This window comes from Carettochelys insculpta, chromosome 16, assembly GCF_033958435.1.
Source record: "Carettochelys insculpta isolate YL-2023 chromosome 16, ASM3395843v1, whole genome shotgun sequence".
NCBI classification, from domain to species: Eukaryota; Metazoa; Chordata; order Testudines; family Carettochelyidae; genus Carettochelys; species Carettochelys insculpta.
The window spans coordinates 30,923,172-30,938,100 of NC_134152.1; the positions used below are offsets into that span (position 1 = coordinate 30,923,172).

General features: G+C 44.6%; 1 protein-coding gene and 1 long non-coding RNA gene across 3 annotated transcripts in view; one reads left to right on the forward strand and one right to left on the reverse strand.

The window, feature by feature from the left end:
- The window catches only part of RNF216 (ring finger protein 216), a 113,895-nt gene that overhangs the window by 66,025 nt on the left and 32,941 nt on the right, over positions 1–14,929 (reverse strand). For both annotated transcript variants that reach the window (XR_012647822.1, XM_075011282.1), the window contains exons 10-13: positions 13,992–14,042; positions 12,669–12,806; positions 11,219–11,367; positions 9,537–9,615 (exon numbers count right to left, since the gene is read on the reverse strand). Coding sequence is in view for 1 of the 2 variants with exons in the window: in XM_075011282.1 (XP_074867383.1) it covers positions 9,537–9,615; positions 11,219–11,367; positions 12,669–12,806; positions 13,992–14,042 (417 nt within the window). In the remaining variant the exon portion in view is untranslated. The remainder of the gene's footprint in view (positions 1–9,536; positions 9,616–11,218; positions 11,368–12,668; positions 12,807–13,991; positions 14,043–14,929) is intronic.
- On the forward strand, positions 5,660–7,850 carry LOC142021938 (uncharacterized). Its single transcript, XR_012647823.1, has 3 exons — positions 5,660–5,688; positions 7,081–7,148; positions 7,798–7,850. It is a non-coding gene; the product is annotated as an uncharacterized LOC142021938 (long non-coding RNA).

The following is a 14,929-nucleotide window of genomic DNA, read 5'->3' on the forward strand; positions in this document are numbered from 1 at the left end:
GCATTACTGGTCAAAACTGAAGGAAGAGGGCAGTGATGGGATTCTCAGCGCCAGAGATGCAAAGAGGAGAGATTTAGTTTCTTTGAAAAAAGTCCGAGCAAGGTTTTAAGATTGGCCTAGGAACACTGGTAGTCTTTCTACCTCTGGAGCAAGCCTAAGGACACTCTCTTCAGTAGAACACCAGAAACGTGTACTGGAGCAAGTGTGGTGTGTCATCACTCAGTGGCCCATCTCTAAGCCTTACTCGCTTGACAGGTAGGCATGTGCAAAATTTCCAGATCTGAAGAAGTGGGTCTGTCTCACAAAAGCTCATCACCTAATAAAATTATTTTGTTAGTCTTTCCAGTACGCCAGGACTGCTTTTTCATCACTTCACTCACTTGTTAACAAGTGACTGCTGGACTTCCATTATCAGAATTCACCTGACTAAACACCTGAAGTGGTGAGTGGTTCTCAGGTCTCAGCAAACATTAGTCTGTCAGCCTTTCCGGCTCCCAGGACAAATGTAAACTGTAAATAGGAAATCAGCAACTTTGCAGGGGCAATTTCACTAGGTAATTGACTAAATGGCTATTGTTTGCCCTGAGGTTCAGGATTGTCTCTGTGACCCATTCACAATTTACAAGGAGCACAAAAACGCTCCCTCCCTTTCAGTCCTTACTGAAGAGAAGCAAGCAAGCATAGCAACACTCCCCCTTTATTTTTGAGGGGTGTCTCAGAGGAAACGTGGAGTGAATTTAAGGCTGCAAAATATCGAGATTTGCCTCTCCATAATCCTCCCCCTGACTCACTGAGTCAAAAACAATCTCTCATCCTATCCCTGAGGGTGATAGTCCAAGTGTCACCCAGCCAGAAACCCTGCAATATAAAACAGTAATCTTGGGAATCCACCAGCTGATCAATCCGTAGTGTTTTCAGCAATTTTGCACAAGAACACCAGAAGGACGTATAGAACCAGAATAGGAACAGAGAGGTAGTTGTGTTAGTCTGTACTCCAAAACAAAACAAGTGAGCAGAAATGTAGCACTTTAAAAGACTAACAAAATTATTTATTCTGTGATGAGCTTTCGTGGAACAGACCCACTTCATCAGACCAATATCAATTCCAATACAGACTGACATTTGTAAGTACAGAGGACCAAAAAGAAGAAAAAATGCAATAAAAACTGACAAATCAAATAGGATTGAAGGAAGGGGTGTGGGGATGTTAACTGTCCCCCTCCCACCCTTTTCCTTCAATCCTATTTGATTTGTCAGTTTTTATTGTATTTTTGTTTTGTTTTTTTGGTCCCCTGTACTTATGTCAGTCTTTATTGGAAATGATATTGGTCTGATGAAGTGGATCTGTCCCACGAGAGCTCATCACTGAATAAATCATTTTGTTAGTCTTTAAAGTGCTACATTTCTGCTGCTTTGTTTTGTACAGAACCAAAAGTAATTCACAAGCTAGCCCGGCTATATTTACAACCGCCAACAAAAGATTCTGGGCTTAATCTAGCTACAACTTCAGAGGAAGGAATGAATGGTCTCAACTCTATTACTAGCATAGAGCAAGCAGGCTGTTTCCATCCCACATGAAGTCAGAGCCATCTTTGGGCCTCTGCTCAGGAGAGGCCCAAATGACAGAGCTATAAAGGGAAGCCAGCACTACCTCTTATGGACCTGAAAAGATGTATCCTTTGAACAGTGGTAAAAGAGTTAGAATCATCCTTCTCTGAATGGCTATTGCTATATATGGTAGAAACCAAGTACAGGAATAAACTTTATTGCACTGACTTACATGATCTATTTTTACAGATCTGCTTTGAAATTTGCTGTTTTAGAGCTTTGGGTAGGCTACACAGACACACATTTCACTGATCTCTATCATCAGCCCAGGTTTTAAAACTATGTTTTATTTCCTGCGCATCCTCTACTCCTCCATGGGGCATTCCTTTAAAAGCTCTTCATACACGTGTACTTAAAGGGCCTTGGATCTTGCAAGATGGTGAGCACATCTCAAGACATCCCAAGCAAACTTGATTCTTCAATCTCCTTGGGAATAGGCAGTAAGCATCTCGGAGGATAAGTCATGTGGTTTCACGCATACACTTTAGTCATATGTGGGATCTATTCCTTTAAACAGAGTTTGCTATTCCACGAGTGCTTCCCACCCTATTATCTACCACTTTGAACACCTCAAAGTTTAAAGGGATGTTATCTACAGAGAATACCCTCACATCCCCCATCCCTTTGACCTTGGTCCCTCCTTCCCACAGGGCCCTTTGAGGAACAGATACTGAAATTCCAAAGCTACTGCTGTTATGTTGCTGCTGCTGTGTCGATAGCATCTCCCCTTGTCCTGCCTTCTGATTGCAGTGCAGAGAGCACTGAGGCTACAGGCAAGTTTCATTGCCCTTTTATGGTAGAAAAATGAAATTGCCTGCCCAGCAGCAGAGTGCCTTTGAGCAGAGCATAGACGACAGATGGAAACTTGCCATTTGTTGTGGTTTGGCAGCAATATAATGAGTGCACCTCCCATCTACACCCCTCAGCTAGAAGGGTGTGCAAGAGACATTCATCTGACGGGAAAAAGCGCAAATCCCAGGCGTGAAGAGACATTCACCTATGGACCCTAGCGAATGGCAACTGAAGACAGCAGGGTCATTAGCAAAAAGAAGAGAGACAGCCTCAAAATGGTTCTACTGGACAAGGCACAAGGACGTTTTCTTGGGACACTGTGCAGACGCACACAAAAGTGCTCATGAGTTGTAGAGAGATGACCTTCGTTCCAAACCCCATCAGTATAGAGAGTAGCAAGATCTGTTCCATTGCATTTCCATTCCTTGCCCACGGCAGCAAATTCTTCTCAAATAAGGGGAAGGAATTTAACAAATTAAACTAGAACTGGAAGTGACCACCCTGAAGGAATGGTGAGGTTTCCTTACTAGCATCTCCAGCCTTGCTCCCTACCCACAAAAGCAGAGAGGCATAATAAAAATGGCAACTCTCTCTAAATAAATCCGCTCACTGAAATACACACAGCCCAGGCATATATAGAGCGATGAACAGGGAGTGACACAAGAGCATGGGACCTTCAAAATGTTTGCACTGCTGTCAGGAAGCTGAATGAGACACAGCAGACTCAGCAGCTGGGAAAAACATGTTGCAAAACAATGGGAATTAAGCAATTCTCCATATGCACATCCAACAAGTTTAATTTGTTTAAACGGGAAGAATTTTTTTCTCCGTTGTGTGTACAGATAGTGACTGTGTCCCTAATGCAGTTTTAAAATCTTAGGTCATAGAGGCATTTATAGCTTAACTGTCCAACCTATGGAAACCAAATGAAGAATAAGGTTGAGTGGCGTGAATTTGCTGCTATAATTACATGCTCAGGTGGGGAAAACCGTCTACCATACAGTGTGATGTCACCTTCAGCCAATGTTTCCCACCCACATGTGGAATAAATTTTATAATGTGCACTAAAACATGTGCACATGTGCACCACCAGGAGAAATGCACGCTGCTGGCTGGGGGGGCGTTCTGCTAATCAGCTGGGCAGCACTTGAATATCAACCAGGTGGCTGCCCAAGCATTCAGCTTACAGGGAACACTGCTCCTGACCAGTGAGTCCTTTGTTTAGCCAAACATTTTCCTCCAAACACAGAAAGTTTCTCTTCTAGGGTACAATTAAGACACATGTGGCTTGGGCAGCATATCTCTTACAATAGTCCAGCATGCCACCGTCCAGACTCCAGTTCAATGAGCAAACCCTACTGACTACCTTTGTAATTTTAAAGCTGGGTGCTTGTGTAATGCCCTCACGCTGAAGCAGCTGCAGACTGTACAGTATGGTTCATGCCTATTAACACAGGTCAGCAAGGCACTGTTAGCACCCCACTAGAAAGGGCTATGTTGAAACAGCTCCCTTGCAAGTGCTCTGCAGAAGCTTACTCAGGATTTCAGTTCAACAAGAAACAAAGGTTAAAAGCAAGTTCACCAGGACCCCAGAAAGCCAGCTCCAGAAGCCCCTTTCAAAACACAGCCCTTCAAAATAAAAGTTCATCCACAGGGATCATACTTGAGATCTAAAGGCAAAGCCGTGGGCTACTCTAAGCATCTCGATCACCATTTTTCCCCAGCACAATAGCAGTGAACACTCGGCAGGCACATTCACTTCCTCATCAGTGTCACGTAAAGGAGACACGTCTCTCTTGAATCTATCTAGTCGGAGGGCTATTCAGTTCAGATCCTGGGAGAGTTTCTTTCCAGCCACTCTACTCTATGAGAGGCGCCAGCCCTCCAAAGGCGGAGGGCAACCCACCATGCCCAGGGCTGGGAAGAGAGGTTCCTCAGTGACAGAAGGGAGTTCAGAAAGTGAACTGAGGAAATACAAGAGGCTACAATGCAGCAGCCGCCTCCGGTGTGGCTTTGAAATGACACCGCTTGATGTCTTGAGCTCCTCGGTTCCTGCTCTTCGCCCCTCCCCCAGCAGCCAGAGGGAGGCTGTTCCTTCATGCTTGTGTTACTACCATGGCAACATCTTTCACCTTTTCCTCTTTGAGCTGGATGGAAGCCCTCCGTGGCTTTGTGCTGCGACTGCAGAGAGGGGTGACAAACTCCCCCGCCTGCAACACATATAGAGTCTGGGATACCTGCAATCAAAACATGGAACAGATTGCACTGCTGGCTCGCACACAGGGGTTTATGCAAGCTGTTAATGGGGGTAAGCCAGGGACTGGGGAGGGAGAAGGGGATCTCGTTTCAGAGAGGAAGAATTTTCCCCTGGTGGATGAGGGCCCTTTTCGCTTTTGAAGTCATGAGAGGAAAGCCGCTTGTTAATTTCATTAAGGCACTCAGCGGCTTCGATTTAAAAATCTGCACAGACCTCAGCACGTCAAGACGCATGGGAAAGTAACATGCATCAGAGGGCTGGGAGGCTCAAATGCCACTGCAAGGAGGTCTGCTTTGATTAGAGGCAGCACAGAGGTGGTCATGCATCCCCAGAGGCTGTCATTCACCCCCAGCACTAGCTAGTCCCATTCACATTTGGCAGGTCAGATGCTGCTGTGAATGACACCACTGAGTTCAGCCTCTTCCTACACACAGCCTATACGCAGTTAACTACAGGACGGATCAAATGCCTTGAAACTCAAGAGGGTTTAGCATTATGGAGTGCTAACACATCCTACAGTTGTCCTCTGCGGGCTGGAGCTAACTGCCTATAACCCAGACACAAAACACTTGCTTTATCTACACTTTAAAGCGCAGCTGCAGCAGGGCTTTCAAGTGAAAGCATGGCTTCAACACGAGCACTGGGGTTGGGTAAACCACAGCCACCAGGGGACCAGCTGGGAGCCCATTTAAACCCCAGCGTTGCACCTTGCTGTGCTCAGGATTTCTTCCCTCCCCTTACCCCACACCCAAGCCAGAAAGTTGCAGTTCAAGTGAGTGGCACTAGAGAGGGCATTCAAGTAATACATACAGACCAAGGATCTCTTTTCTTACTTGAGCTATGTTTCTTTTCAGCAAATTAAGCTTTTTTATACACTCCCTCTACACAGCAGGTAACATGAAAAGGCAAGGCCTAGATGGCTAAGCAAGAGACAAATTTCACGTACCACAGCTGGAGATGTACAGGCACCGACAGATGGCGTAGACTCATTACCAGACATCCCGGAAATCCATTGGCCATGGAAAAGCGTGGTACGTTTGTTTTTTCATTTAGTGGAAAAACACGAACTAAAACTGACACAGGCGCTTTCAGTACACTTATTCTATACATATTTTGGGGCTGATTTTTGAATGTAGTTCGAGTTATGAAGAGAGACCAAAAAAGTTTAAAAGTCAACCCCCTAAAAAGACCACGGCGCAGAGTTTGGCAAGGACAAATTTCACATTGACAGCAGTGTGCTGTTCTGTCCTCCATGCAGGCAGGCAATTGAAACAGCATATGGAAAGCACAATACAAACTGAATGAAAAGAAATAAAAACAAGAGGCTGAAACTGCAGAGCCATCGACAACTGTAAAGAAACCATGCACTGAGATGGAATGACTGATTTCACTAGTAGGATTTAAACATGCTTTAAAAGATCTCAATAAACCATTCTGTTTAACTTATACCTATATATTGTGACCAGGGATCCTAAGCTCAGCATTTCATTTTAATTATGGAAAAACACTGATTTTTGTAGGGTTTTTAAAACCCCAGAATGCTGGGATCCCCGTTTATTACAAGTGCTTCAACTTGGCTATTCAGTAGTCACATTAAGCCACCGGCAATGCCTCTCATCTGCCAGTTCTGCCCATTGATGATGTTAAGGCTGGATATGTCCCAGCCAATACAAGGAATGATCATGTGCCAGGAAAGCACAAGCAGTAGCCAAAGAATGTCTGGCATAATTAGGGTGACTGTGTGTCACATTTTGGCTGGGATAATCCCCTTTCTAAGTTCTATCCCAGATGTCCTGACCCTAGGGGAACTGCGCATTTTTCCTGTTTGCTCTAGCCAGCTGATCATCAATTGGCAACAGCTACCTGGACAAATGCTGTTTTGGCATAAAAGTGGGGTGTGACTCCTAGTGTAGCATGGACGAAAGTGCGTTGGCGGGTGGGTGGTAATCCGTGTTCCCTATAAGCTGAGCACTTGAGTGCCCACTCAGGAGATTTAAATACTGCCCAGGTGATTAACAGAGTGCCCACAGCCACCCACAGGTGGGGGGCATCACATGTTTTTAAATGGTGCACATCCACATATGCCTTGGTGCACATAAAATTTATTCCACTCATGAAAATAAAAAAAGGAGGGAATACTGTGGGTAATGCCATCTCCATGCAAGGAGAGCTCAAGAGAGTGGCTGAAAGTGAGCCCACATATGCAGGTTGTACGGGTGATTAGGGCACCTAGCTGGGGGGGGGGGAGGGGCGGGGAGGGGAGAGAAGGTCCGTCGGGCTCTGCACAGGCGAGCAGCGGGGGGAATTAGTCTCGCCCCAAACAGCCAGGAGACAAGGAGCACTTGGGACAGCCCTGCATGGTGGGGAGGCAGGCAGAGGGGAATCTTGGAATGGCCGCTTGTGACTTCCCCTTTGCCCTTTAGGAAAACATCATCACCCAAGGCATGATGTCTGCATGCCTGAGGCTGGATAAAGCACACGGTCAAAACAGGTACTTCAAAAAAAAAAAAAAAAAAAAAAGGCCTGGGGGGGTGGGAGGGACGGGACATTAACTGGTTAAATGCTCATCAAGATCTGGAGCTTGGGAAAACCACCACAACCACAGCTACAAAGCAAGTCCTCCCACTTCAAGAAACATACCAGTTCCTCCCAAGAAGCCCAAAATTGTTTCTTTTGGAAGCAATCTCCCAACACCCCGATACTCCATACAACTATGGCTAACATATCAATACAAGTTGTTGATACCCTGGAAATCCAAGCCCTGTTTCAAGTACTGACAAGTTAGCTTGAAATACTGTACCAAAGGACTCCACCAGTTAAAACAGCTAGTGCATTTGCAGTAGGGATATTAATGGGTTAACCAGTCAGGGCTGGAGCAGCTCCTTGCCTGCTGTAGACTGTGGGGCTGCTCCTCCAGCCAGGGGGTGGGGGGGGGGGGGGGTTGCACCAAGGGCAGGAGCAGCTCCATCCCACCTGGACTGAAGCTGCTCTCCCAGCCACTGACCCATGCTTCATTGCTTAACTACTTAAAGGGGATTTTACAACCCTAATCTGGAGCACCGATGAACCAGAACACCCTGCCATGTCTTCATGCCACAACTTTACATTCTGAAACAAACACCTGTCCTTCTTGCATACAGGTTGAACCTCCCTCATCCAACGTCCTGGGGACCTGACCGGTGCTGAAGGAGAGACCACAGGAGATCAATATTGTCTAGCAGCATTACCAATGCTTTCATTTCTTGCTGGTCTCTTAGAAGACATTACATGTAAATTACAGTTCAACAGCACAGACCACAGAGAGCCAGTACTGGTGGCTGTAAACCAACTGTGTGTGACTGTTGGAAACTTGGCCATACCCTTGATAAGTGGTCATCCAGTTAACTAAAATCATGCTGGATTACGGATGTTGCCAGATGAGAGGAGTGTTCTGGATTAGAGAGGGTCAACCTTTACTATAATTTTCTTCAAACATTCTGCTTACTTGCTGCAACCTATAGGGTTCTTGACCTGTATGGTTCACTTCCAAAAACAGAGGCGGCGTCTACTCTTGATCATGTAGGCTTAAGAACTGGTTGATCCTGCTCAAGTCACTAGTGCCATCTAGTGGTTCTCAGCCTTCAGCCCCCTCATGTCTGGATGCCATAATTCTCAGTCTGGTTAACATTTGAGAAATTCTAATACTAACTGACTGACATTGGTACAAATGGGTCCGTAGCTCCAGAATCCAAAAGTCAACTGCTGATCGGTCATCAGGCTAGCCTTGCTCTCACTTTGCAACGCTGACAACCATGCAGTATCTATTCTCAGCCGTACAAGCTACTTCAGGAAAAAATTAAGAGTACCAGTGCATGATGATTACTTCTCACGGCAGGCAAACAGCCACATTAAATTTAGAATTAAGAAACCCCTGTAGTTACAGTGGCTACAAGCATGAGCGTGATTCACTTGAGATGGAAGCTTCTATGATACAGTTCCCTGACCCATAATAGACCAAACCTGCAGGGATTAAGTTGAGCAAGACTTGTTGGGTATTAGAGGTTGAATATAGACACCAAGGAGGATTAAATTTATCAATACCAGTGAAAGGAGGCACTGAGAAAAAAATTAAGTCCCATCATCAAGATTCTATGCACACGTAGCACTTAGTCTCTGGCAGAAACTAAATCCTGTTTCTCTACAGAGCAGACAGAGCACACGCTGTGGCAGTTTTCCCATTCTGCACTGACTGTACGCCCCACTTCTGACCCACTGAGAGAATACCTCCATGGCTGAAAAGGTGGTTCACTGCAACCCATTCAGTGACTGCCCTCTGTTGAGTCTGCAACAACATTGCCGCCGAGTACATGAATATGCAAATTCCCAGACCTCTGAAGGATAGACTTGACCTAAATTCTCCAGATGGTGGCTTCCTGGAACTACTTGCAAAAACCTGGATGCTATGTGGTGACACGCAGTAACAAAAAGTACTATTCTACTTCAGGATTTGATTTTGGTTTCCCCAGTTCTCTTGAAAATTTCATTACAATCTGAACGCTCCTAAAACCAACATTTAAAAAGACCCAGTTGAGTGTCCATTTTAAGATCCTGGACAAGCAAAAGAGCATGCTTGAGGATCTTGAGACACATTACTTAGCAACCATCCCTTAAGTGGAGCACACAGAGCAGGATTTAACCTAATCCGTATTGACAATACCCTGAAATGCAGCCCTGCTGCTAGTCAAGTGCTTTAACAGAACACCAGTCACCCAGAACCCTATTGCTCCACCACACCTGCGTCACATGCACATTTCATACTATTAACAAATTGGAGGAGCCCTCAAAAGCTCCATACCTCTAAACTCTGAAAGAGACGACTAGGTAACTATCAGTCCTTTACCTTCCTGCAGCGAGGGTTGGGACAGCTGAACCGCTTCACGTCGTTGTCCAGGAGTGCTGGGAAGTTACAGAAAGGACACCTACAGCCCAAGAGAAGACAACATTAACATCCTGCAGGGAGTGAGGCTATGTCTACATTAGGCAAAAGTAAATCAACCGCAGACACGCAATTCTAGGTACTACAATTGCAAAGCTAGAATTGAACTATCTGCACTCAGCTTACTTGGCTACTCGTACGGAGCAAGGTCAATGGGAGAGTTTTTCCTGTTGACCTCCCTTACCTCCTTGCATCTCACAAAGAGAAGAGGGGTCGATTGCAAGCAAGAGGTGAATTTCATGTGAAAGGCCCCCACTAGACACACACAATCAAACCCCAGAAGATCAACCCTGAATTCAAGTAGATGTAGCCTCAATTTGTTGTAAAGTGGATTTAGTTGGACAATTTCACACATCCATTAAATAAAGTGGTTATCTAGGGCCTGCCTACCCAAAAGAGGTTCCCTCACCTCAGCACTGCCTCTTTCCTTCCTAGAGTTTTCTGACTGCAAGCCCCTTTAGTCCTAGAGATCACCTGCTTGGTACTGCTTTTAGACTATTTCACGTGAAGTATTAGTGCAGGGTTGACAAACCACAAGGCATGCGACACTTGTCAATAATGAATGCGGAGAAAGGGTTAACCCTTAACAGAGATAACTCACAGCAGGGGGTGGTCAGGTAAGCCAATAGGAGGGAGAGAAACTTTTTTTGAACTGAGAACAACTGCAGTCTGAGGGGCCTTTGCCTGCCTGATGCAGAGGAGACAGAGAGAAATGATTGCTCTCAAGAAGCTGGAATGAATCCAGTAAATATCTTGATGGCCTCAAAATCAGCCATAGATATGCAAGAAGAAGGGAAATGTGTAGTTAGACATGACCAAGTTACGGTTATTTTGCATTTGGCGTCGACTGATTAACCTTTTTTTAGTTGCTTTGCTTAATGACTTGATTTACCCTGTATCTTTCAAGCTGAATCCCACGGAAGTAAGTCTATGTGCTGCAACCAGTACAATTTATTTTCTCCTGTTTTGTAAATAAATTACTTTAAAAAGAAAAAAGCACAAATGATTTTATTCTGTGTCCTGAGAAGAGTCTGTGTGTATGCATGCCTTAGACTAAAAGGTCAGCTACTAAATTGCAGTTCTTTGCATCTAAGCTCTCTCTTGAAGGACAGTTAAGAGCTTGGGGTACCCCAGAGGAAGACATCCCAAGTGTGTCTTTCTGCGTTATGGTGTTTCCCCCCCCCCCACTTGGTTGATGGTGGCAAACTACCCCATACACAGAGTCAGGGAACCTGTCACCTTGGGGAGTTTTTTAAGTAAAGCCTTTTACAAACAAGTACTTTAAGATTTTTGCAGGACCCCACTTTCTGTACTTGGGAGTGTCAGAGTGGGGAACAGCCCTCACAGCTCAACTGATTCATCTCTATGTCTACCTGCCAAAGAAAGCTTACTTCTATTAATAAACATATTCAGAGGTAAAAGTTTGATGCCTCGGGTACAGAAAGATTTAAAAAAAAAAACCTAGCTGCCTTGCATTACCAAGCCAGCTATGTTTTGGGCCAAAACTCTACCACTGCAGAAGGCAAAGAACTAATACAGGTTCATCTATCTCAATATCGACACACCTTGACTCTCTGGAAACTTACCTGACAAGCTCATCTGCACAGGCAGCAGCCACCTCTTCCTCAGCTTTCCGCTCGTAGTATTTACACAGGATGTTCTCTGGGAGAACCTTCTCCAGCTCACTGGTTGGGAATGAACATGTGCAGCTCCCTTCCATGCAGCTGAGCTCCGACTACATTGGCGAGGGAAGAGAAGACACGACAATGCAAGCTCACAGAACAGAAGGCACCTCTCAATTCTACTGAATCAAGATTGAGTCAACAGAACTGAGAGGTCTAAGACAAAGAAAATGTTGGTGCTGAAACGGACACTTCCGGAGTGACCACACGTCGCACAAGTGCCGCACGCCAAGTAAACATTCAGTTATGAAACATGGTGAATCGTTTTGCACAGTGGCCATTTTGACACTGAAGGAAAACCATTCAGGGTAGAATTCACCCCTCTCAAATATTCTTTTAATACTTCTACCTTATCAAGAGAACAGCGCCATTGATTTAGCAGATTTTAATCTCATAAGTACATATTTTTGTTGTCGCAAGCAAATCACAAACCTGGGTGGACTTACATGAGAAGTCCCAGATATTTAACTATAAGTTAGCATTGCCATACCACTGCACTTTTGTTCTTCCACTTCGAAGTGCATGATGAGAGTTGGTACATTCAAATTCTAGGAATGTATAGATATTTGTAAGCTAAACAACAAAGGGGAACTGTAACACTCAGGAGATGCTCCCGTGTACTCTTCACTTCCTTCATTCCTCAGAGAAGCACAATTCAAATTTTTTTGAGATGAGCCCCCCTCCAAATTACAAAATTTCTAGTTAGGTCCCCATGCAACCCCGGGGGGAGGAGGGGAAAGAGGAAAGTCATGGGGTGAAGGCAGAATTCCCTACTCAAGCATCAAAGCCCAAGTCTCCCTGCAAAGGCCAAAGCTGCCTGGCATCGCAGCTCATGCTCCCAAACTCTACCTAACAGACTTCAAATCTTGAGCCTCAGTTACCAACAGATCCCACTGTGCAAAACAGGTACAGGTCTGGTTTTGAAACAAAGCAAAAACATTCTCTCACTTTCAACTCACCCTAATTAGTCTGCCTATTGATAGCAACATTTTCCCCAGAAGTCTGTAGTTGCCCTTATGAGAACCTTAATTTAATTCTGTTTGCTTAATTATGTAATCTTCCCAGGTTTTGTGCATTTAAAAAGAACAAAACAGGCATTGTTACAGGAGATATTCAATTTAAGACAAAGATCCCAATATACAGTTGTTGGCTACCTGAAAGAGGGCAAGATGAATTTGTTGTTTGCTACTAACATTTGTGCCTGTTCCACACAATGGAACACTTGGTGAGAAGTGCATGTATACCAAGTTCACAAATTCCTCCAGAATAACCACATGCATTCTTGATCACATGAACACCCCTACCCCGCCCTGGCAATCCACCTGCTTTCATTCTCTCATTGGGATACACTTACCTTCCCAGAGCCAAAGACTGCCTCCTGAGCATATCTGATTAGGCACTCCTTGCAGAACAAGTGACCATCTGCACACTGCGTCAGTTCCTCAAATGCAAATTCCCCATAGCAACAACGGCACTCGATCATCTGCCCATCCTGCAACCCATTAAGAAGAATAATTCCCCACTATCCAACCCAAGCAACAACAGTAACAGGCAATTGGAAATATATAAATGATACCCATAAAACTAATACATACTGTTGAGAGATAACCTACCAATCTGTAACATACTCCAAATAAATTGAAAGTGGCATCAGCATTTTTAAGAGTAGCAAGTTTCCAAACAAACTATTCAACTGCTACAATACAAACTCCCTATGAAAGTTAAATACTGGCTGTTCTGACTACTCTAATGGATTGCGATATAGGATAAGCTGTCATTGTAACCAATTACCAAACCCATGAACGCTTTGGTGTGTATTCTAGCTTGCCTAAGTGCTAAGAATTAGCAGAGCTGAACTACAGAAGACTAAAACCATCTTTAGAGAGGAGGAAGGGTACAGAATGCACCACACATTTTTGGAGTCTAAGATTCAAGTTTAGTAGCCTACAACTACCCCCAAAGGATAGAGACCTGTACGGATACAAAAATGGGTATCTATATCTGCAAGGTGTAGACATCTGCAGATCATTTTTGCAAGGTGCAAAGTGGACCTCTATAGGTCACGAATATTGGACATTGGCAGCACTGTGATAGAGGCAGGGAAGCTTGCAAAGTTTCAGTCTAAGGTTTGATGGCAGTGAGGAAGCTATGCACGTCATAGCTTAAAGATAATGGATAATGAAAGGAAAAAGGTAATCCATTGCAGCTGAACAGTTCCATAGTCTCTCTCAGTTGAAAAGTAACGACTCAATTTTCAGATTTCTAACAAGACTCCACAATGAACAGGAAACAAGCCCCTCCAGCATAGCACTCCAAGAATAGCAAATCTGTTTTAAACTGCCCTAACGTGCATAGCAATGGCAACCCTAATACTAATCTACTGCTGTGCTAGCACTGGCTGATCAAGTTATGAGCAGCAACCAAATGAGTCACTACAGTTACATGCAATACTGCCTTGGTAGACTCAGCGGTTGATAACCTTTTCTAACAGCTAGCCAACACACATGAACGTGCACTATGGGGGTTCTGCCAGCTCAGCAAAAGCAATCCTACAGCAAATGGACGGACCATGTGGGGAGCCAGACAAGTCAGCTTAGAAATAATGGAGTCAATGAACGTAATAATCTGTAGTAACTCATTTGGCTGCTGCTCAAGTCAGACAGATAGAGTTACTGACCTTCTGATACTGCTCCTCGTTCATCTGCAGGGCAAGAAGGAAGTCTGCGTGCTGAAAAGAGACATCCATTTGTAATTAGAGAACAATGCTCAATTCCAGGTACTAAAACACTTATGCATTCTTAAGATTGAAGAATCACATGTATGCTTCATGACAGGCTGCCCACAAAATGGCTCAACCTGACACTCCAATTGCAGTTACCCATCAAGCTATTTAAGACTCTCCTCTGCAACCCACCACTACTATGAGTGAAATGCTTTACAGTCAGCAAATTCAGGCACTTGCAGACAGGAGAGCCGATACCACTGGCCAGAGCCTTTACAAAGATGATTCTGAGAGCATCTGGCTTGTTCCTGAAGGATTATCAACAATTTCTTCCCCCAGTGAATCAGTGCAGTCCTCTCCCAGAATATGAGCAGCAGAGGTAGCTTGTAGTAATGGGTGGCAGCATATAGCCAACTAGGGTTTGGTTTCAGTATCAATGTAGACAGACAGGAGTTCTGCAGACAGCAGGCCCAGTTTTCAGAAGGTGAATGGGTAGACAAGAGTGCCTTGCTAACACAACAGTGACCACGTTTGCATTCACAAATGCCACAGGCAGTCTCACCATTGGTACTGTGACGAAAGAAGGGACATTACTGCCAAACACTGGGCAAAAGGTTAAAACTCACTTTAGCAAAGAATGTGCAGTCCTACCACTCAAAGACCAAATTCTAACAGCAACTTTCCCCTGGACTAAGAAGGGCCCAGAATGATGTTTTAACTTCAGCTCAGCATTCCAATTCACGTGACAATGGGAGCTGTGAAGGAGATTCCCTACACAGAAATGGCAGTTAGCTGCCTATGTATGCCATAAGCACTGAATATGCTGCTAACTTGACTATTCCCAATGTGCAAAACCATAATTTGTTTCTAAAACTCATGAATGGGAACTGGGA